This window comes from Aquarana catesbeiana, linkage group LG03 (assembly GCF_042186555.1).
Source record: "Aquarana catesbeiana isolate 2022-GZ linkage group LG03, ASM4218655v1, whole genome shotgun sequence".
NCBI lineage: Eukaryota > Metazoa > Chordata > Amphibia > Anura > Ranidae > Aquarana > Aquarana catesbeiana.
Window position 1 is genome coordinate 128,946,963 of NC_133326.1, and position 20,510 is coordinate 128,967,472.

The window sequence follows — 20,510 nt, forward strand, 5'->3', positions numbered from 1 at the left end:
TGAATGAACACAGTGAGTGATTGGTATGGATCACTCACTGTGTTCATTAAGTATGGGCGCATGGGCGGCGTCGTCATTGCAAGCCCTGAAGCTCTGCCAATGAAAAGGACCCTCCTGCACATCATGCTACTTTGGATATATTTGATTATATGATCTTAAAATATACACTCTTTATATAGCTGGAAGCTGTTGAAAAAAAATTAAATAGTTGACAGGGTCTCTTGTAAATATGTCACTAAGAGGCTTCATTTCTGGAAGTTTGGACTGTGTTATGAAAAGGTATTCTGATTAGCAATGTTAACAGGCAAGATAAGGACATAAATAATCTTTTAGCCCCTAGTTGTCCTACTCCTTGTAAAGGGCTTATATAAACACCAATACATTAGAACTATTGGTTCCAGTGACAGTTTGTTCAGTACACTGAGAGGAGCTCCAGTCGTTTTTGTGTATATTAAAAGTCAGCAGCTACAAAAACTGAACACACACTCACCTGTCCCAGGATCCAGCAATGTGGTCACCTGAACCCTCTCTTCTCTTCTTTCCTCGGCGCCAGCATATCGACTGTGGGCACCCGGCTGTGACAGCTTGTGTTTTTACAACCGGGTGTACACTGCACATATGCGAGTCACGCTGCGCCTGTTTAATGGTCCGGCAGTAGGGATGAGCCGAAAACCCCCGTTCGGTTTGCAGCAGAACATGCGAACAGGCAAAAAATTTGTTTGAACACGTGAACACCGTTAAAGTCTATGGGACACGAAAGTGAAAAATCAAAACTGCTAATTTTAAAGGCTTATATGCAAGTTATTGCCATAAAAAGTGTTTGGGGGCCCGGGCAAAAAAAAGTTTTAAAAACGTCCGTTTTTTCGGGAGCAGTGATTTTAATAATGCTTAAAGCGGTTGTATAGTCTTTTTTTTTAACTTTTACCTACAGGTAAGCCTATAATAAGGCTTACCTGTAGGTAAAAAAAAATATCTTCTAAACCTGTACGGTTTAGGAGATATTCCTCTTGCTATGAGCCGCTGACTGCAGCGGCGCATGCGCACAGGGGATTCTCGGCTGAAGGCCCGGCAACTGCCGGACCTTGCCGGGAAAGAAATCTCCCGCGCGCATGTGCGGGAGTGATGACATCGCGGCTCCAGCCACTCACAGCGCTGGAACCGCGATACCCGGAGGACACGCCGAGGCAACATGTCAGCTACCTCGGCGTGGACCAGGTAAGATACCGACGCCTTGTTCTAAGGTAAGTATATCATAATGAGCTAGTATGCGTTGCATACTAGCTCAATATGCCTTTTGCTTTACAGGGGTAAAAATAAAAAATAAAATTTCAGCGGGTATACAACCGCTTTAAAGTGAAACAATAAAAATTAAATATTCCTTTAAACATTGTGCCTGAGGGGTGTCCTTAGTATGCCTGTAAAGTTGCTAATTTTTCCTGTTTGTAGAACAATACCACAGCAAAATGACATTTCTAAAGAAAAAATGTCATTTAATCACTTGCCGACCAGCCGCCGTCATTATACTGCGGCAGGTCTGCACAATCCCGCGAACTGTCTTAGCTGTACGTTGGTCCCTTTAAACAGGATAGCAGGTGTCCACGCAGGGGTGCCGATGCGCGTGGCCGGCAGGCGCAATGACCGTCGAGCGCGCGTGATCATGGCCTCGAGAGCTAGAACAGGGACGTGTGTGTGTAAACACACAAATCCCTGTTCTATGAGGAGAGGAGAGACAGATCGTGAGTTACTACTAGCTAGGAACAACGATCTGTCATTTCCTCCAGTCACTCCCATCCCCCTACAGTTAGAACACACAGGAGGGAACACAGTTAACCCCTTGATCGCCCCCTAGTTTTAACCCCTTTCCCGCCAGTGACATTTACACAGTAATCAGTGAATTTTTATAGCACTGATCGCTGCATAATGTTCAATGGTCCCAAAAATGTGTCAAAAGTGTTCGATCTGTCTGCAATAATGTCGCAGTCCCGATAAAAATCGCTGATCACCGCCATTACTAGTAAAAAAAAAAATAATGACAAAAATGCCATAAATCTTTCCCCTATTTTGTAAACGCTATAACTTTTGCGCAAACCAATCAATATACGCTTATTGCGATTTTTTATTACCAAAAATATGTAGCAGAATACATATCGACCTATAAATAAAATATTGTGTTTTTTCAAAATTGTCGCTCTTTTTTTGTTTATAGCGCAAGAAATAAAAACCACAGAGATGATCAAATACCACCAAAAGAAAGCTCTATTTGTGGGAAAAAAGGGACATCAATTTTGTTTGAGTACAGCATCGCACGACCGCGCAATTGTCAGTTAAAGTGGCTCAGTGCCGTATCGCAAAAAATGGCCTGGTCATTGAGCAGCCAAATCTTCCGGGGCTGAAGTGGGTAAAACTACTTGCGGCTGTAATGTATTGTCAGGTCCCAGCAATATAGATGAAAATCATTGAAAAAAACATGGGTCCCCCCCAGTCCATTACCAGGTCCTTTGGGTCTGGTATGGATATTAAGGGGAACCCCGCACCCACATTAAAAAAATGGCATGGGGGTCCCCCAGGCCCTATATACTCTGAACAGCAGTATATATACTATACGGCCTACCCTATATACTCTGCAGAAAATTGGGCCTTAGGTGTTGGTGGTACCAGAACACTCTGTAAACCCTCACAGTTTCTCTTACTATTCTATTACTTCAAAAGTACAATTGTCCTTGAAGAATATTCCCTGGTGGCTGAGTTTATACTTCTTATCTAATGGCAGCATACAGTAGGTGTGCGCAGCCTATAGCATTAGGGTGTGCACCCCAAAGCTGAAACACACATGAGTGTGTGTGTGTGTATATATATATATATATATATATATATATATATATATATATATATATATATATATATATATACACACGGTATATACACACAAACACACACACTCTATTAAATAAATGTAAACAAACACTTTCAAATGTATTAAAACATTTTTTAATTTTAACATTTAATTGTTCACACTAGTGGTTAAGGGGCACTAAAACTCTGTGTTGCTTTTACCACCCCTCAACCGCTACAACCTTTTAGCTGTAGAGGCAGTGACTGGGCATGTTCACATGCCACAGCTGCAATTATACCCTGTTGCTTTCAGCAGGTGTAGCACCCACTGACCATGACCCATTCAAGTGAATAGCGGCACTTTATGATTTTCACAGAGGTCCCACTTACATCAGGGTTCCCCTTTACCCCAAAGTCTGCAGAGTTCCCCTTTAAACCAGTGTGTCAGACAATAAGTATTTCTAGAAGGGGGGTCAGGTCAGCCATAGAAGCCCCCTCACAGCACAGAGCCTTTGACTTTATATGACCACCCAATATGCCTTCCCCAGTATGTGTGAGCATTGTCCTCCCCTCCATGGGACTACAAATCCCAGCATAGCAGGCTAGGTTCCTATTTCTCAGCTGCTCCCCATTGCCCCACACACACAGTGTGACTGAGAAGGACTGCACTACAGACTCTCTCCCTGCCTGCTGCAGTTCTGCACAGACACTGCCAGAGTCTGTGCCCCCACTCCCCCCCTTACCAGTGAGTAAGTCCTGGCGGGTCCCCCTCACCTCAGTTGGTTCCAATGTCTGCAGGGCAGAACCCGCGAGCACTCAGAGGCGGCACAAAGAGGATAAAGTTACATCCTCCTCCTCTGTCAGGAGCGGTCCTGGCAACCAATCATTTTCTTGGCGGTGGACACAGGGCAGTGGTGGGCTTCAGTGGCCCCGTGGTGGCAGGGGGCAGCATTTGTTCACATGATAAAAACAGTGGGGTTAATCCAGCCCTGATGCTACCTCTATTGTTCTGGCTACAGCATCCCTGACAGCAGACAGCGAAGTGATATTCAACTGTCAGGGATGCTGTAGCCGAAACTATAGAGGTAGCATCGGAAAATGCAGCTGCCTGCCTGCTTACTCCATGGATAGTGGCTTGCACTGACAGGAGTTACTTAGCTAAATGAAAAATAGTTTCACTCACAGCGCTGCCATTGTCAATCAGCAGAGGTGCCGAAATAGAGATCCTGCACATTCTGCCAGCACAAAAGCCCTGGGGTGTACTGGATGTGCCTGAGCATTAGGGTGTGCCCAGGCACACCCTGTGCGCATGCCTATGCATGGAAGAAATGGCTCTGCACACTGGCATGTTAACTTAGGCAGGGGGAAATAGCCACCAAATCTTGAGAGAAATAAGTAGTGGGTGACTGAAAACACCAGAATCCACCAAAACTGAATTATTGGTTGAGTCCTTTTAGGACAAATAAAATCTAATAATAATTAATAATGTGGTCTGTTTAAATGAACTTTCACTTGCAAGCATACCTATTTTCATTATTGTTTGTGTTTATAGTGCGGTTGGAATCTTTCAAGTCGATGACAAAGCCAAGGCCATATTAAAGTATACAGGAGATATAACCTGGATCCCTCCATCTATATTCAAGAGTTCTTGCTGGATAGATGTGACATACTTCCCCTTTGACTACCAGAACTGCACCATGAAGTTTGGTTCCTGGACATATGATAAAGCCAAAATTGATCTAGTTATGATTGGCTCTGAAATGAACCTGAAAGACACTTGGGAGAGTGGAGAATGGGTAATTATGAGTGCCCCAGGATACAAGCATGAAATCAAATACAACTGTTGTATAGAAATTTACCAGGATATCACATACTACTTATATATTAGACGTCTTCCATTGTTCTACACTATTTACATTATTATCCCTTGCCTTCTCATTTCTTGTTTGACCATCCTAGTTTTCTACTTACCCTCAGACTGCGGAGAGAAAGTCACATTGTGTATGTCTGTTCTTTTATCACTGACTGTATTTCTCTTGGTAATTACTGAAATCATCCCTTCAACATCCCTGGTGATCCCTCTGATTGGAGAATACCTACTTTTCACAATGATATTTGTAACGCTCTCTATTGTTATAACTGTGTTTGTGTTAAATGTTCACTACAGAACTCCCAAAACACATACAATGCCTAGCTGGGTCAAGAAAATATTCTTGGAACAACTCCCCAAAATAATGTTCATGACAAGACCATCTAGAGAAGAAAGAAGTGCGCTAAAGTCACTCATGAATGTGGACATCTTCAACGTGACCAGCATCTGTAGCTCTGAAAATAGAAGCTGCAATGACCAAGTGTTTTGTCAGGACAGTTCGTGTCCATGTGGACAGATGAAGCGATTGTATACCTCAGACACTGGATGTAACCTTACTCGAGGATCCAGCATAGAGTCTGTCGACAATCTGCTGACAAAATCCTTGTTATCCCTAGAAATAAGAGAAGCATTTGAAAATGTACATTTTATTGCGGAGAACATGAGGATGCAAAACGAAGCTAAAGAGGTAAGGTAATTTCTGTATGTGGCCATATGTCATATGTTTAAATTCAGATACAGAATGTCTGCCAGTTATTATTCTCACTCTCCTGGAAAGGTTTCCCTTCTATTTCTGTCAATCTGACGCTAGGACTAGAAATTAGGGACACCGGTAACTCAACAACAGAAAGTCACAGTTCAATCCTTCCCATTCCACTAATGAACCATTTTGGTTGTTCTGTCAATATTGGAGAACATTTCCTGAGACAGGAATTAAGGTTTAACTTCTTTCCAATTCTATTTAAAACCAAAAACATTTTAGCCTGGAGCTTGGCTTATATTTGATAAAAATTGAATCATGTTTCTTAACTCTAGCTACCGTGGCATATGGCAAACATAAATAAGATGCAATACAACACCCTACAAGTGTGTTATGATAGAATGTATCTTCATTTCTGTGTTGACTAGAGTTTGCCGCTGCTATAATCTGACTCCATTCCATTACGTCTTTTACTGTGTCCCAAACTGATTAAAAAGTTTTTAATAGGCATCACTAATGCCAATCTGTTATAATAAGTCTTAAAGCTGAGCTCCATAAATTCAGCCACTTTCCAAAATGTACCAGATTACTATGGGTTAAGTCCAATGAAGTCCATACCACCTCAAGAACTTATATCTTTAATTTACATTTTACATTTTTACTGAAAGCTGAGAGTACAGCTATTGCTATATTTCTGTCACTTTGACGCTGGACCTTCTTGTCTCAGCTCCAGTAGCTCCAGAGTTGCCTGCAGCTGCTCTGCCTAGCCCTCACCGCCTCCTGCCCAATCACAGAGTGCTTTGTATTACATCAACCTATTTACAAAATACAAAGAGCTATATTAACACATAAATAATAAGGTCTAACTGTGCTATACAGCTCCGCATCCCAGGATTGTGACCAAAAAAATATAAGAAGGTGTGGGATTTTAGTTGAGCTGAAACCTCCCTACAGATAAGACTTTAGACAAGCATATTTATAAAAACATTCATTTTATTACAGCAAATTCATTAAAAAACAACACTGGGGAATCATAGCCCTAAAAATGCTTATAGCATAAGAATAATAGATATACAGCTCAGTCACCCTCAACATTTTCCTCCCTTACATGTTGATCAAGAAAAGTGTGTACAAAGTACTATACATAAAATACACAAACTAGGAGGGAAGGTGATGATATAATTCCGACACATTTTACAGTTATGGCTTCCTTAGGGGTGGAGGGTGTTGTTGCATATAGTATCTGAGAAGAGAGAGAAAATAATAAGTCATGCATATAACTCTCATTAATACAAAAGTGTACATGGATCACTTACAATGAATTGAATAAAATATGTATTCTGAGCTGCTTAAGATCTCAAGATCCTGGTTGTGGGGTGGATGGCAAACTGGGAGAGGAGGAGTTGGTATCAAAGATGTCAAGCCTGGAAGCCCAACAAGCTATGCATATAGGGTAAGGATCAGGGATCAAACCTAAAATGGCCTAAAAGGTAAAAAATATGATATGCTAATACCTGTCAGGATAATAAAATAGAATCCATATATGGTATATACTTTAACCAATCCAGTTGGTAAAAAAGTAAGACAGCAATCACTACCTTTCAAAGTAAGATATCAATTTGAGAAAGGGGGGTGAACCGTGACAACATTCCAGCCTCATCCACAGTGGGGGAGAAGAGAAATGATGAGAGGACACACAAAGTCCACCTTCTAAAAAAAGTATGGTATGATAAAAATGCTGGAAGGGAGGGAGGGAGGACCCTCACACAGATCCTTGGACAGAGACCAAAAACTAGTAACAGCTATCAATTGGATGCTACATACCTTTGAACCCTCCAGTATGGTTGTATGCAGGCCAGCATCAGCCAGGCTTGACATCTTTGAAACCAACTCCTCCTCTTGCAGTTTGCCATCCACCTCACAGCCGGGATCTTGAGATCTTTACCAGCTCAGAATGCATATTTCATTTATTTCATTCATTGTAAGTGATCCATGTACACTTTTGTATTAATGAGAGTTATATGCGTTTTTGTATATTTTTTATGTGGAAGATTATTGTTATATCTTATTATTTTCCCTCACAGTTACTATATGCAACAACACCCTCCACCCCTGAAGAAGCTATAACTGTGAAACGCGTCAGTTAATGTCATCACTTTCCCTCCTTGTTTGTGTATTTTATGTACAGTACTTTATATACACTTTTCTTGATCAACATCTAAGGCAGATAGATGTTGAGGGTGACTAAGCTGTATATCTATTATGTTTATGCTATATGCATTTTTAGTGCTATGATTCCCCAGTGTTATTTTTTAATGAATTTGCTGTAATAAAATGAATGTTTTTATAAATATGATTGTCTAAACTCTTATCTGTGGGGAGGTTTCAGTTCCATTAAAATCCCACACATTCTTCTTGTATTTTTTTTATAAAATGTGCCAATAATTTATTATTAGCTGTGCTCCTGGTACTCAGTAAAACTGTCAGTGGTAAATAAAAGAGATAAGTCCATGACATGGCATGCAACTCGTTGAACTTAACCCATAGTAAGCCAGCACATTTTAGAAACTGGCTGAGATCCCAGAGTTCAGCTTTAAGCATGTGTGTCTTGATAGCAAAACTATTATGTACTTTAAATAACTTACGTTAGCCTTTTTTATCTGAAAACATTTTGACATGATTGCCAGGTTTTCCATGCTTTGCTATTACCTTATTATATTTTTAATTCAATATACACGTTTGTAAATTCTTTCTCTAGTTGCTATCTGTGTCTCATACAGTGTAGTCAGCATCATTATTATTATTTTACAGGATTTATATAGCGCCAACAGTTTGCACAGCGCTTTACAACATGAGGGCAGACAGTACACTTACAATACAAATCAATACAGGAGGGCTCAGAGGGCCCTGCTCGTTGGAGCTTACAATCTAGAAGGGAGGGTCAAGTGGAAAATAAAAGGTAATAACTGTGGGGGATGAGCTGATAGAGAAAATGAAAATACAGTTGTTAGGTGTTGGTAGGCAGGCCCGGATTTACTCCCTTTGCCGACCCAAGGCCGGGCCCTCCCCCCCCCTACACCACCAGAAAGAGCCCCCAGACATAATACGGTCAAAGACTGCAGACATGATACAAGAGATGGTCAGAGACTGCAATCATAGTACAGGAGATGGTCAGAGACGGCAGACATGATACAGGAGATGGTCAGAGACTGCAGTTCCTATGGACATTAGTAGATAATGGCCGATCGGCCGTCTCACCTGTCAGCTCACTTTGAATTGCCCGTGGCGACTCCGTTGGGTAGCACCCAGATCTGTATTCCTGCAATGACTCCATTCCTTTCTCCACCAGGGATGGCGCCAGGCTGTGTGGCTTTCCCTCTGGTGGCGCAGGGCAGCGGGGTTCTCTCTCTGATGGTGTTCCCTCAGCACTGCCCTCTCCCTCTGGAGCCCTGGGTGTACTTTCCTGGGTGTAGACCCCCCCAGGACAAACCACCCCCTTCCATTAGTACAGACCCTCCCCCCCAGGACAAACCCCCCACCATTAGTACAGACCCCCACCAGGACAAACCCACCTCCCTTCATTAGTACAGACCCCCCCAGGACAAACGCCCCTCTATTAGTACAAACCCCCCCAGGACAACCCCCCTCCATTAGTACAAACCCCCCAGGTCTACCCCCCTCCATTAGTACAAACCCCCCCAGGACAACCCCCCTCCATTAGTACAAACCCCCCCAGGACAAACCACCCCTCCCTTCATTAGTACAGACACCCCCAGGACAAACCACCCCTCCCTTCATTAGTACAGACCCCCCCAGGACAAACCCCCCTCCCTTAGTACAGACCCCCCCAGGACAAACCCACCTCCCTTCATTAGTACAGACCCCCCCAGGACAAACCCACCTCCCTTCATTAGTACAGACCCCCCAGAACAAATTCCCCTCTATTAGTACAACCCCCCCAGGACAACCCCCCCTCCATTAGTACAAACCCCCCCAGGTCTACCCCCCTCCATTAGTACAAACCCCCCCAGGACAAACCACCCTTCCCTTCATTAGTACAGACCCCCCAGGACAAACCACCCCTCCCTTCATTAGTACAGACCCCCCAGGACAAACCCCCCTCCATTAGTACAAACCCCCCCCAGGAAAACCCCCTCTCCATTAGTACAAACCCCCCCAGGTCAACCCCCACCCCCTCCATTAGCACAGACCCCCCCAAGGACAAACCGCCCCTCCCTTCATTAGTACAGACCCCCCAGGACAAAGCCCCTCCTTCATTAGTACAAACCCCCCAGGACAACCCCCCTCCATTAGTACAAACCCCCCTTCACTAGTACAGACATCCCAGGACAACCCCCCCTCCATTAGTACAGACCCCCACCAGGACAAACCACCCCTCCCTTCATTAGTACAGACCCCCCCAGGACAAACCCCCCTCCATTAGTACAACCCCCCCAGGTCAACCCCCACCCCCTCCATTAGCACAGACCCCCCCAGGACAAACCACCCCTCCCTTCATTAGTACAGACCCCCCAGGACAAACCCCCCCCTCCATTAGTACAAACCCCCCCTTCACTAGTACAGACATCCCAGGACAACCCCCCCTCCATTAGTACAGACCCCCCAGGACAACCTCCCCTCCAAGTGTGTACAACAGAACAGATGGAGACAGGCACAGGCTTGGGCGGGAGTGAGAGACAGAGGAGAACACGCCCCCCCCCCCCGCACAGAGACCAGCCGCTCCAATCTCCGGCGGCTGCTCTCTTTCTCTGACAGGAGGAGGGAGGGGGGACGGGCTTGAGCAGCGAAAAACACAGCGGTGGCGGCGGTGACCTGCGGAGGGAGCCGCCTCAGTCTGGACACAGAGAGGAGGAGGAGGGAGAGGAGCACTCTAGCGCTTCAGCGCCCCCACCTCTCTGGCGCCCGGGTGCACTACATGCTGATGTTAGTGTGGGGGGCAGCGCCGCCCCTGTACCACTGCCGCCCCGAGGCCTGGCCTCGGTGGTCTTGTGGGAAATCCGGCCCTGTTGGTAGGGTAGGCTTCTCTGAAGAGAAGGGTTTTCAGGGATCGTCTAAAAGCGAATAAAGTAGGAGATAAGCAGACAGATTGGGGTAGGGCATTCCATAGGAACCCCAACAGATTGAGAAAGCTTGGGCATGGGATGTCTTCCATGATTAAGCAGGGCCTATAAACATATGAACATTCCTTGGTTTGATCTAAAAGGTTAGACCAGGTAAATGTCGTATGTACTGTATGTTAGCATATGAGAACTCTGAGGTACTAACTCCTAAACCACAAAGCCTTTTGAAAGCCTATATACGGCTAAAGCCAGCATTCCTAATATAATATATACTATAATTTGTTAAATATATCATTTGTTAAATTTATGAGCAGGAGCCCTCAGAATGCTTATCTGATAGTGTTGTTGGTCTGTGACAGACATTTGACAGAATACAGAGCTTCTGTGCTGTAAGTGGATTTCTTTATTGTACATCACGGGACACAGAGCACCATAATAATGACTATGTGGGTTATACGCTTACCTTTAGGTAATTGGACACTGGCAACCAATAGTAAGAGGGTTCCTTCCATATAACCCCTCCTACACAGGAAGTGCCTCAGTTTTTTCGCCAGTGTCTTGAAGGTGATGGTCATGGCTGTTGAAGCTCTTCAGTTTCTTCAAAGAAATGTCCCACTGAGGACGTTATAATCGGATCCATTCGGATGGCTTACTAAGCTAAAGTGGATGGTCCCACTGAGGACGTTATAATCGGATCCATACGGATGGCTTACTAAGCTAAAGTGGATGGTTAGACCAGGTACCTGAACCTCGGTTCAAGAACGAGGTGTTGCTTGTAATGTGTCCTTTATAGGCGCTGGACCCTTGTTAAAGTTGGTATTCCTGGTCAATCTTGCCCAAGGAAGCCATAAAGGGTGCTTTACAGGTCCAGGGGTGTGGACCCCAATATGGGGGACCCGGTCCCTGAAGGTCCTTAGAGGGGCTACCCGCCGCTATCCGTGTCACAGGTGCGCCGCAAGCGTCAGGAAGGCGCATGCGCCATGCGGTAGGCAGGTCGCCGATCACTGATGCGCGCGCTCGCTCTCATGCTAGTGCTTATAAGCATGGAGCTCCTGGCATGCGCATGGAGGAAGCAGAGCGAATGGTGGGCATGTGAGCCTGGTGGTCTTAGACACAGCGGTGACAGGTTTAAATCTAGTTGTAGTTTTGTGGGGAGTACTCCTTTTTAGTTTCCTCGTGTGTAAGCAATGTCTTCCAAGAAACGAGGAACAGGGAACAAGGCAAGCACAGGGGTAAAAGTCCCTCCACAAAAGACAGGAGACCAACCCCATGCTGATGCAGCCTCAGTTTCTCCTGAAGGACCTGCGGCTTCTGACCTGGCTGAGCCATTGCACTTGTCAGGCATAATAGCCACTACTAATGTACCTGCCTCGGCTTATGTTACAAAGGATGATTTGGCATCTGCCTTAGCGGGTCTTGAAGGCAAAATAGCTGGCATGATTGCCTCTGTAACACAGGGGGGAAGGAAGCGTAATAGATCTCCCTCCCCCGGGCTTGGGCCAAGTGGTGAGTCACTAGAGCCCCAGGACTCTTATAGCCAGATGGGTCCAGGTAACCTGGAACCAAAATGGGCAGAGGATCCAGAGGAGGTGGTCATGAAGGACCAGGAGGTAGGAGAGGCTGAAGATTCCTCGGCTGAGGACTGACTCTGAGGAGCCAATTTCAGCCTCCCATTGCCAGAAATTGTTTATCCAATCTCTAATGGAGATGGTACGGATTGGGTTTAAGTTACCCCCGGTTCAGGAGTCTGCACTCTCTTGTTCCACTCTGGGATCTTTGCGACATAAACAAATTTCCCAAGCCTTTCCCTTGCATCCGTTACTGGAGCAGGTGATTTATGCGGACTGGGAGCATCCTGACAGGATATACTTACCTCCCAAAAGGTTTTCTGTTTTATACCCTATGGAGGAGAAGTTTAGGAAGAAATGGAGCACACCTTTGGTAGATGCTGCCATATCTTCCGTGAATAAAAACTTAACCTGTCCAGTGGATAATGCCCAGGTTTTCAAGGATCCGGCTGATAAAAAGCTAGAGTCCTTATTGAAGGCCTCCTTCTTGGTTGCCAGTGCAGCAGTTCAGCCTGCTATTGCAGCCATTGGGATTTGTCAATCCCTAAAGGATCGCTTTAAGAGGATAGTAAAGAACAAACCTGGCCTGGAGGAATCTGCTGAGGAACTATCAGAGATCCCTCATGCCTTGTGTTTTGCGGTAGACGCTTTAAAAGACTCTATCCAACAGATGTCTCGTTTTGCGTTACTATCAGTTCATATGCGCCGAGTATTGTGGCTAAAGAACTGGTCTGCTGAGATGCCAAGTAAAAGACTACTTGCTGTTTTTTCATTTCATGGAGAGCGCCTGTTTGGCAAAGATCTGGATAAATATATCCAAAAGATCTCTGGAGGAAAGAGCGCTCTGCTTCCTATTAAAAAGAAGGGGAAGAGGCCCTCTTATAAAATTCCTAATCCTCCAGGGCCTGGTGCCTCTTCCCCTAAGCGGTATCGACGGCCTCAGCCATCTGGGTTTAAAAGACCACAGGGCCAGAAAAAACCCTGGACCCAAAAGCCACCCAAGCCCAACTCCAAGTCTACCTTGTGAAGGGGCGCCCCCGCTCTCACGGGTGGGGGGCAGGCTTCGGCTGTTTGGGGAGGCCTGGGAAGAACTGGTTCAAGACAGATGGGTCATTTCCACTGTAAAATACGGTTACAGAATAGAGTTCTGGGAGGTCCCCCTGAACCGGTTTCTGTACTCAAGGGTCCCGGCGGATCCAGAGAAGAGAAAATGCCTATTTCTAGCTTTACACCATCTGCTGACGCAGGGAGTAATTGTAAAGGTCCCGCACGAGGAAAGATTCAAGGGGTTTTACTCAAACCTATTCACCGTGCCGAAACCAAATGGGGAAGTAAGGCCCATTCTGGACCTCAAGGCTCTCAACTTCTTTGTAGACGTCCGATCTTTCCGCATGGAGTCGGTTCATTCGGTAATAAGGTCCCTTAGAAAGGGAGACTATTTGGCATCCATAGATATCAAGGATGCGTACCTTCATGTGCCGATCTTCGGTCCACATCAAAGTTTCTTACGCTTCGCTGTAGAGGGCAGTCATTTCCAGTTTGTGGCACTGCCTTTCGGTCTAGCCACGGCCCCCAGGGTCTTCACAAAGGTTCTGGCCCCAGTATTGGCTTCCCTAAGATCTCAAGGAGTCTCCATAATAGGATACCTGGACAATCTACTTCTAAGGGAATGCTCTCACCCTACACTAGTTCTAAACGTGTCAAGTACAGTGCGGGCCTTACAACGCCTAGGTTGGGTACTAAATTTGGACAAGTCAGCTCTTTGTCCGACCCAAACCTTGGTGTATCTGGGTCTGGTCTTGGACACCGCCCACGAAAAAGTCTTTCTTTCGCCCTTAAAGGTCGCCTCCATAGTGGAACTTGTACAGAAGGTGAAAAAAGAACCAACACCTTCTGTTCGGCTGTGCATGAGGTTATTGGGCAAGATGGTGTCATCTTTCAGCGCAGTGCCATATGCACAGTTCCACTCCAGGGTGTTCCAGAACAGTATCCTGAAAGCCTGGGACAAGTCTGCCCGAACCTTGGATCAACCAATGGTTCTATCTCCACAGGTTCTATGGAACCTCTCTTGGTGGTTAAGAACCACCAACTTAAAAAGAGGGAAGTCTTTCCCACCAGTAGCCTGGAGAGTAGTGACCACGGACACGAGTCTTCTCGGCTGGGGAGCAGTCCTAGAGGAAGCGTCTTTCCAGGGAGTGTGGTCCCAGACAGAAAAGACTCTGCCCATCAATCTACTGGAGATTCGGGCAGCCCGTCTGGCCCTGCGATTCTGGACGTCCAGATTGACGTTAGAGTTCAGTCCAACAATTCCACAGTAGTGGCGTATATCAACCATGAGGGAGGTACCAGCAGTCGGGCAGCCCAAAGGGAAGTAAATCATGTACTAACCAGGGCAGAAAAACATGTGCCGTTTCTGTCGGGAGTGTTTATCCCGGGGGTGGACAATTGGCAGGCGGATTCCATGAGTCGCCAGAAATTGTTACCAGGGGAAGGGTCCCTGCATCCTGAGGTTTTTCTACAGATCTGCCAATACTGAAGGGACCCCAGATGTGGATCTGCTGGCATCCAGATTCAATGCCAAACTGGACAGGTTTGTGTCCAGGACCAAGGATCCGCTTGCTGTCGGGATAGACGCATTAGTGGTTCCTTGGGATCAGTATTCTCTGATATATGCCTTCCCTCCGATCCAAATTCTGCTGCACTTACTACACAGAATACGGGAGGAACGGAAGCCGGTGATCTTAGTGGCCCCAGCGTGGCCCAGGAGATCATGGTACACGGAGATTGTGAAGTTGGCAGTAGGAGATCCGTTGGTTCTTCCTGGCCGCCCAGACCTGTTGTCTCAAGGGCCCATATTCCATCCTTCTTTACGGTTGCTGAATTTGATGGCCTGGCTATTGAGACCAGACTATTGAAAGACCGTGGTATTATGGGTTCAGTCTTGTCCACTTTGATAAACGCTAGAAAGTCAGTTTCTAGAGCTATCTATTATAGAGTCTGGAAGTCATACATTTCTTGGTGTGAGAAAAGGAAATGGAACCCTCGTAGGTATACGATTGGAAGGGTGCTCACCTTTCTCCAAACAGGAGTAGACTTGCCGCTTGCTTTAGGGACAATTAAGGGACAGATTTCGGCCTTATCGTTTTTTTTCCAAAGACCAATTGCATCCCATTCTTTGGTGCGAACCTTTGTCAAGGGAGTAACACACCTGAGGCCACCGCTTAAACCACCTTTATGTCCTTGGGACCTAAATTTGGTACTGTCAGCCTTACAGAGTCAGCCCTTTGAACCTATTAGGCATATCCCTTTTGTTCTATTGACCAGGAAATTAGTTTTCCTAGTGGCTATAACATCGGCTAGAAGGGTGTCAGAATTGGCCGCCTTTCATGCAAAGAACCTTTTATGGTTCTTCAACAGGACAGAGTGGTCATGCGCCATCGTCCGGATTTTCTACCAAAGGTAGTTTCCAAATTTCATTTGAATCAGGATATCATTTTACCTTCCTTTTTTCCAAACCCTAAAACTAGGGAGAAAAGGTCGCTTCACTCACTGGATGTGGTGAGAGCGATAAAGGTTTACTTGGAAATGTCAGCTCCCTTTCGGAAAACTGACTGTCTTTTTGTCTTGCCTGAGGGTCCTAAAAGAGGACAGCCAGCAACAAGTTCATCTATATCCAGGTGGATTCGCCAGACTATTGTCCAGGCGTATGGATTAAAGCGCAGGGTTCCACCCCGGGATTTAAGAGCACACTCCACTAAAGGAGTTAGTGCATCATGGGCAGTACGCCAGCAGGTGTCTATGGCTCAGGTTTGCCAAGCAGCCATTTGGTCTTCAGTTCATACGTTCACCAGGTTTTACCAGGTGGATGTGAGATCTCTAAATGAGACTGTTTTTGGCCACAGCGTGTTGCAGGCTGCTGTATAATCTTAGATCCATTGGGTCTAGGGATGATGTGTTCCCCCCCCCTCAGATGCATTGCTTTAGGACATCCCACATAGTCATTATTATGGTGCTCTGTGTCCCGTGATGTACGATAAAGAAAAATGGATTTTTAAAACAGCTTACCTGTAAAATCCTTTTCTTGGAGTACATCACGGGACACAGAAGTCCCTCCCCTCTTTTTCTGGGATCGTCATTGCTTGCTACAAAACTGAGGCACTTCCTGTGTAGGAGGGGTTATATGGGAGGAACCGTCTTACTATTGGTTGCCAGTGTCCAATCACCTAAAGGTAAGCGTATAACCCACATATTATGGTGCTCTGTGTCCCGTGATGTACTCCAAGAAAAGGATTTTACAGGTAAACTGTTTTAAAAATCAATTTTTTTTTCTTCAGTGCTTCCATATAATGTAAAAAATTGAATATTTATGTATATATTTATTCTCATCTCTCCAGATTCAGAATGACTGGAAATATGTCGCTATGGTCATTGATCGTATCTTCCTCTGGGTTTTTGTACTGGTCTGCATCCTGGGCACAGCTGGACTTTTCTTGCAGCCCCTGATATTTGGAGACTAAAGAAGAGTTATTATTCCATGTATATATTGAAAAGGATGTTCATGTATGGATATGTAAAGAAAGGGAGTTTAATAAGACACATGGCCACTCATTAAAATTAGAAGAAAAGAGTCTTAACCTTAAACTGCGTAAAAGGTTCTTTACTGTAAGAGCGGCAAGGATGTGGAATTCCCTTCCACAGGCGGTGGTTTCAGCAGGGAGCATCGATGTTTTAAAAAACTATTAGATAAGCACCCGAATGACCGCAACAAACAGGGACATACAATGTAATACTGACATAAAATCACACACATAGGTTGGACTTGATGGACTTGTGTCTTTTTTCAACCTCAGTCACCAACTATGTAACTATGTAAGAGGCTGTCGTGTGAGAAAGAATGAGTGTAAACTAAAAATGAATTCATACATTTTTACGCACACTTCGCACGGCACACATACACGCACGCACGCCTGCAATTAGCAAAGTTACATTAGAAATCACCTACTTTACAGTCTATATGGCATGCTTTGGGTGATAAAATGGATATTTCAACAGACATAGTTTTACAGGGTGAGTAGACAATAGAATTCTGGCATAAAATAAATCAATAAAAGTCCAACTCTGGGCAAGGACAAAGATTATACATTGATAATTTTTTTGTTCAACCAGTGGCTGAATTCAAATCCATGTATGGCTGGCTTAATGCAGCATTGATCTTTTTTTTTTGGGGAAAAATTCATCCATCCAATCGAAACATTGCATGTGTGGATGGGAGGAATCTTTCCCGCATCCAACTCTGGGCAAAGACAAAAATTATACTTTTTTGTTCAACCAGCGGGTTGAATGAAAAAAAATGATCTGATTCCCACATCAATACATTTGATGTGGATGGGGGAATCTTTCTTGGTGTGGTATTGTATTCTGACAGCGAGGAGCCTTCCCTGGCGTCAGAATACAATGATCAGTGTTGCTGGCTAAGCCGGTGGCACTGATAGTTTGGGAAAAACTCAACAGGCTGGTTGTACACAAGTCAAATGATAGGACAACTTGCCAAAACATGGATCTAAATTTGTCCAGTCTCTGCTGAATTGTGATCCATATATGGTGGGCTCAAGGATATTCTGTGAGTGCAGGGTGTCATAGACCTGCCCCTGAAGTCACCACATCACACTACACATTTTATATGGTACAGTTCAGGATATTCTCAATTATCTTCAATTATCCAGCTATGTACAAACAAAAATATAAGATTTCTAAATTTCTCGTACACGTGACTGGCAATTCAAGATGAAAATAGCTTCACATTTTCTTCTAATCCTACTCCTTTATTAAATCAATTCAAATGTTTTCAGCACACCACGTAAAAAATAAAGCAACCTTACTTTGACTAATAAATATGCCAACATACATTTATAAAATAAATAATTTCTGTATTCAACTATTCTGTGGCTAGTTTCATTATCAAACAGTTCCATCTTTGGCATCTCACGCTGCATTTTGAAGCACCTCTGAAATGTCAATGAACTCTGGCTGAACTAAGAGCTGGCTATCCCAACGTAATATTTGTGATTGATACATGAAATGAATATAAAAGTTAGCACTATCCTACATCATGACCAGGGACTGGCCAATCTGTCTGGGTTCAACTTGAATTCCTGGAATTCTGTTTGAAATCTGTACAACCTGAACTCACAGTAAAATGGCACTTTCTCCGCTGTACAGTATTTTTTTTTTTGCTTTGTTTGGTGGGCAAATCTTGATAGTTCTATCCGTCTTTGGCCATTTTTAAGACTAATAGGTGCATTTTTGTCAAGAACGGCATGGGGAGCTGGACACCATCGTGGGGAACACTAAACAAAGCATAAAAAAATACTGTACAGCAGGGAGAGTGCCCTTTTAATGTGACTTTAAAACACCAATTCCTTTAAATTATATTGCATTGAAAAATGCCTATGCTTGTAAAAGTAATCACTTTTGAGGAGAAAGACAATCTCCTCTGGGTACTTAATGTAGGGATTTGAACAAACTTTGCTGCAGATTCCTGCCTGCTTCTGTTCAGAAGAAATAACTGTTTGTTTGGCAATATCCTGTGCAAACTGATTTTGAATAGGAGTGACTGGTTCATTATGATCACCTGGTGCACTCTCTGTGTTCTGATGAGAAATGTTGCATGAGCTGCATTCCTTTGGAAGTAATTAACACTTACAAAGTATCTCTAACTTCAGTTGGCGGAGGATGCCTAAAATCTGACTTGTATCTTAGCGCAGACTTTTGGGCAAATCAGTAAGCTAATCACACAAGCAGAAAATTACAGTTTTGGAGGTGTTTTGCACACCAGGGGGGTACAGAACGCCTCAAGAATGCCATATTGCATTGAATATTACAGAAAATGACAGTGTTGCAGACTAAAATGGAAAGGTTGTTTAACTACTTGCCGACCAGCCGCCGTCGTTATACAGCAGCAGGTTAGCTACCCTGCGCAAATCGCTGTAGCTGTAAGGACTATAGGGGGCATGTAGCGACCCGCGATTGCTCCTCAGAGAGCCAGAATGGGGATCTGTTAATGTTAACAGACAGATCCCCGTTCTGTCAGGGAAATAGAGAGAGATCTGCTGTTGCTAGTGATCAGGAACAGCGATTTCCCTAGGGAACATTTAACCCCTTGATCACCCCCTAGTGTTAACCCCCTCCCTGCCAGTGACATTTATACAGTAATCAGTGGCTATTTTTAGCTCTGATCGCTGTATCAAAATTGTTCGATCTGTCAGCCACAATGTCGCAGTCCCACTAAAAATCGCTAATCATCGCTAAAACTTTTGCGCAAACTAATCAATATACGCTTATTGCTTATTTTTTACTAAAAATATGTAGAAGAATACATATTGGTCTAAACGGAAGACATTTTTTTTTTGGGATATTTATTATAGCAAAAACTAAAAAATTAGGGCTGTTACTGATTAAAATTTTCGTGTTTGATTAATCGATTTTTTTTTAATCGATTAATCGACTCATTTCGATTAATTATAACGCACATACAGATCCAACTACTTTTAGCTGATTTAGCACCGTTGTTATGGCAACGGCCGAAGCCTGACATAGCGGGGCATTGCTAGGACGTCACATGTCATAAACTCAGCCTCACCGTGCCCATAATCTCAGCCTTACCATGCCCATAATTGCAGCCTCACTGTGCCCATAATCGCAGCCTTACCGTGTCCATAATGCAGTCTCACCATGCCCATAATTGCAGACTCACCGTGCCCATAATCGCAGCCTCACCGTGCCCATAATCGCAGCCTCACCATGCCCATAATGCTGTCTCACCGTGCCCATAATCGCAGCCTCGCCGTGCCTATAATCGCAGCCACACAGTGCCCATAATGCTGTCTCACCGTGCCCATAATGGCAGCCTCGCCGTGCCCATAATGGCAGCCTCGCTGTGCCTATAATGGCAGCCTCACCGTACCCATAATGCAGTCTCACCACGCCCATAATGCAGTCTCACCACGCCCATAATTGCAGCCTCCCGTCCTTCTCCTAGATCAGCTCGTGTGATAGACAGAACACTGTGTCTATCACACGAGCTGATCTAGGAGGAGGACGGGACTTTTCTCACAGTGCGGCCAAAGTTTTCACACTCAGCTCAGAGACACACAGCGGGAGATTCCCACAGACTGTGTATGACATATAGTGGAGGAGGAAGTGGAGCGCTGCGCTGCAGCCATAGCTTGGCCCAAAGCGGCCCCAGGGCAGGCAGCCTACTGATCAAAAAAATTTTGATCGATCAAAAAAATTAACGATTAATCAAGGAATTAATCTTTAATTTCCACAGCCCTAAAAAAAATATTTTTTTTTTTCAAAATTGTCGCTCTTTTTTTTGTTTATAGCGCAAAAAATAAAAACCACATAGGTGATCAAATACCACCAAAAGAAAGCTCTATTTGTGTGAAAAAAGGACGTAA

General features: G+C 44.6%; 1 protein-coding gene across 1 annotated transcript in view; it reads left to right on the plus strand.

Annotated features, from left to right (window-relative positions):
• The window catches only part of LOC141131670 (neuronal acetylcholine receptor subunit alpha-3-like), a 64,336-nt gene extending 45,788 nt beyond the window's left edge, over positions 1 to 18,548 (plus strand). Inside the window, exons 5-6 of the mRNA XM_073619215.1 lie at positions 4,385 to 5,390; positions 16,446 to 18,548. Coding sequence (XP_073475316.1) covers positions 4,385 to 5,390; positions 16,446 to 16,568 — 1,129 coding nt within the window. The 3' untranslated portion in view covers positions 16,569 to 18,548. The remainder of the gene's footprint in view (positions 1 to 4,384; positions 5,391 to 16,445) is intronic.
• Positions 18,549 to 20,510: the final 1,962 nt, after the last annotated feature.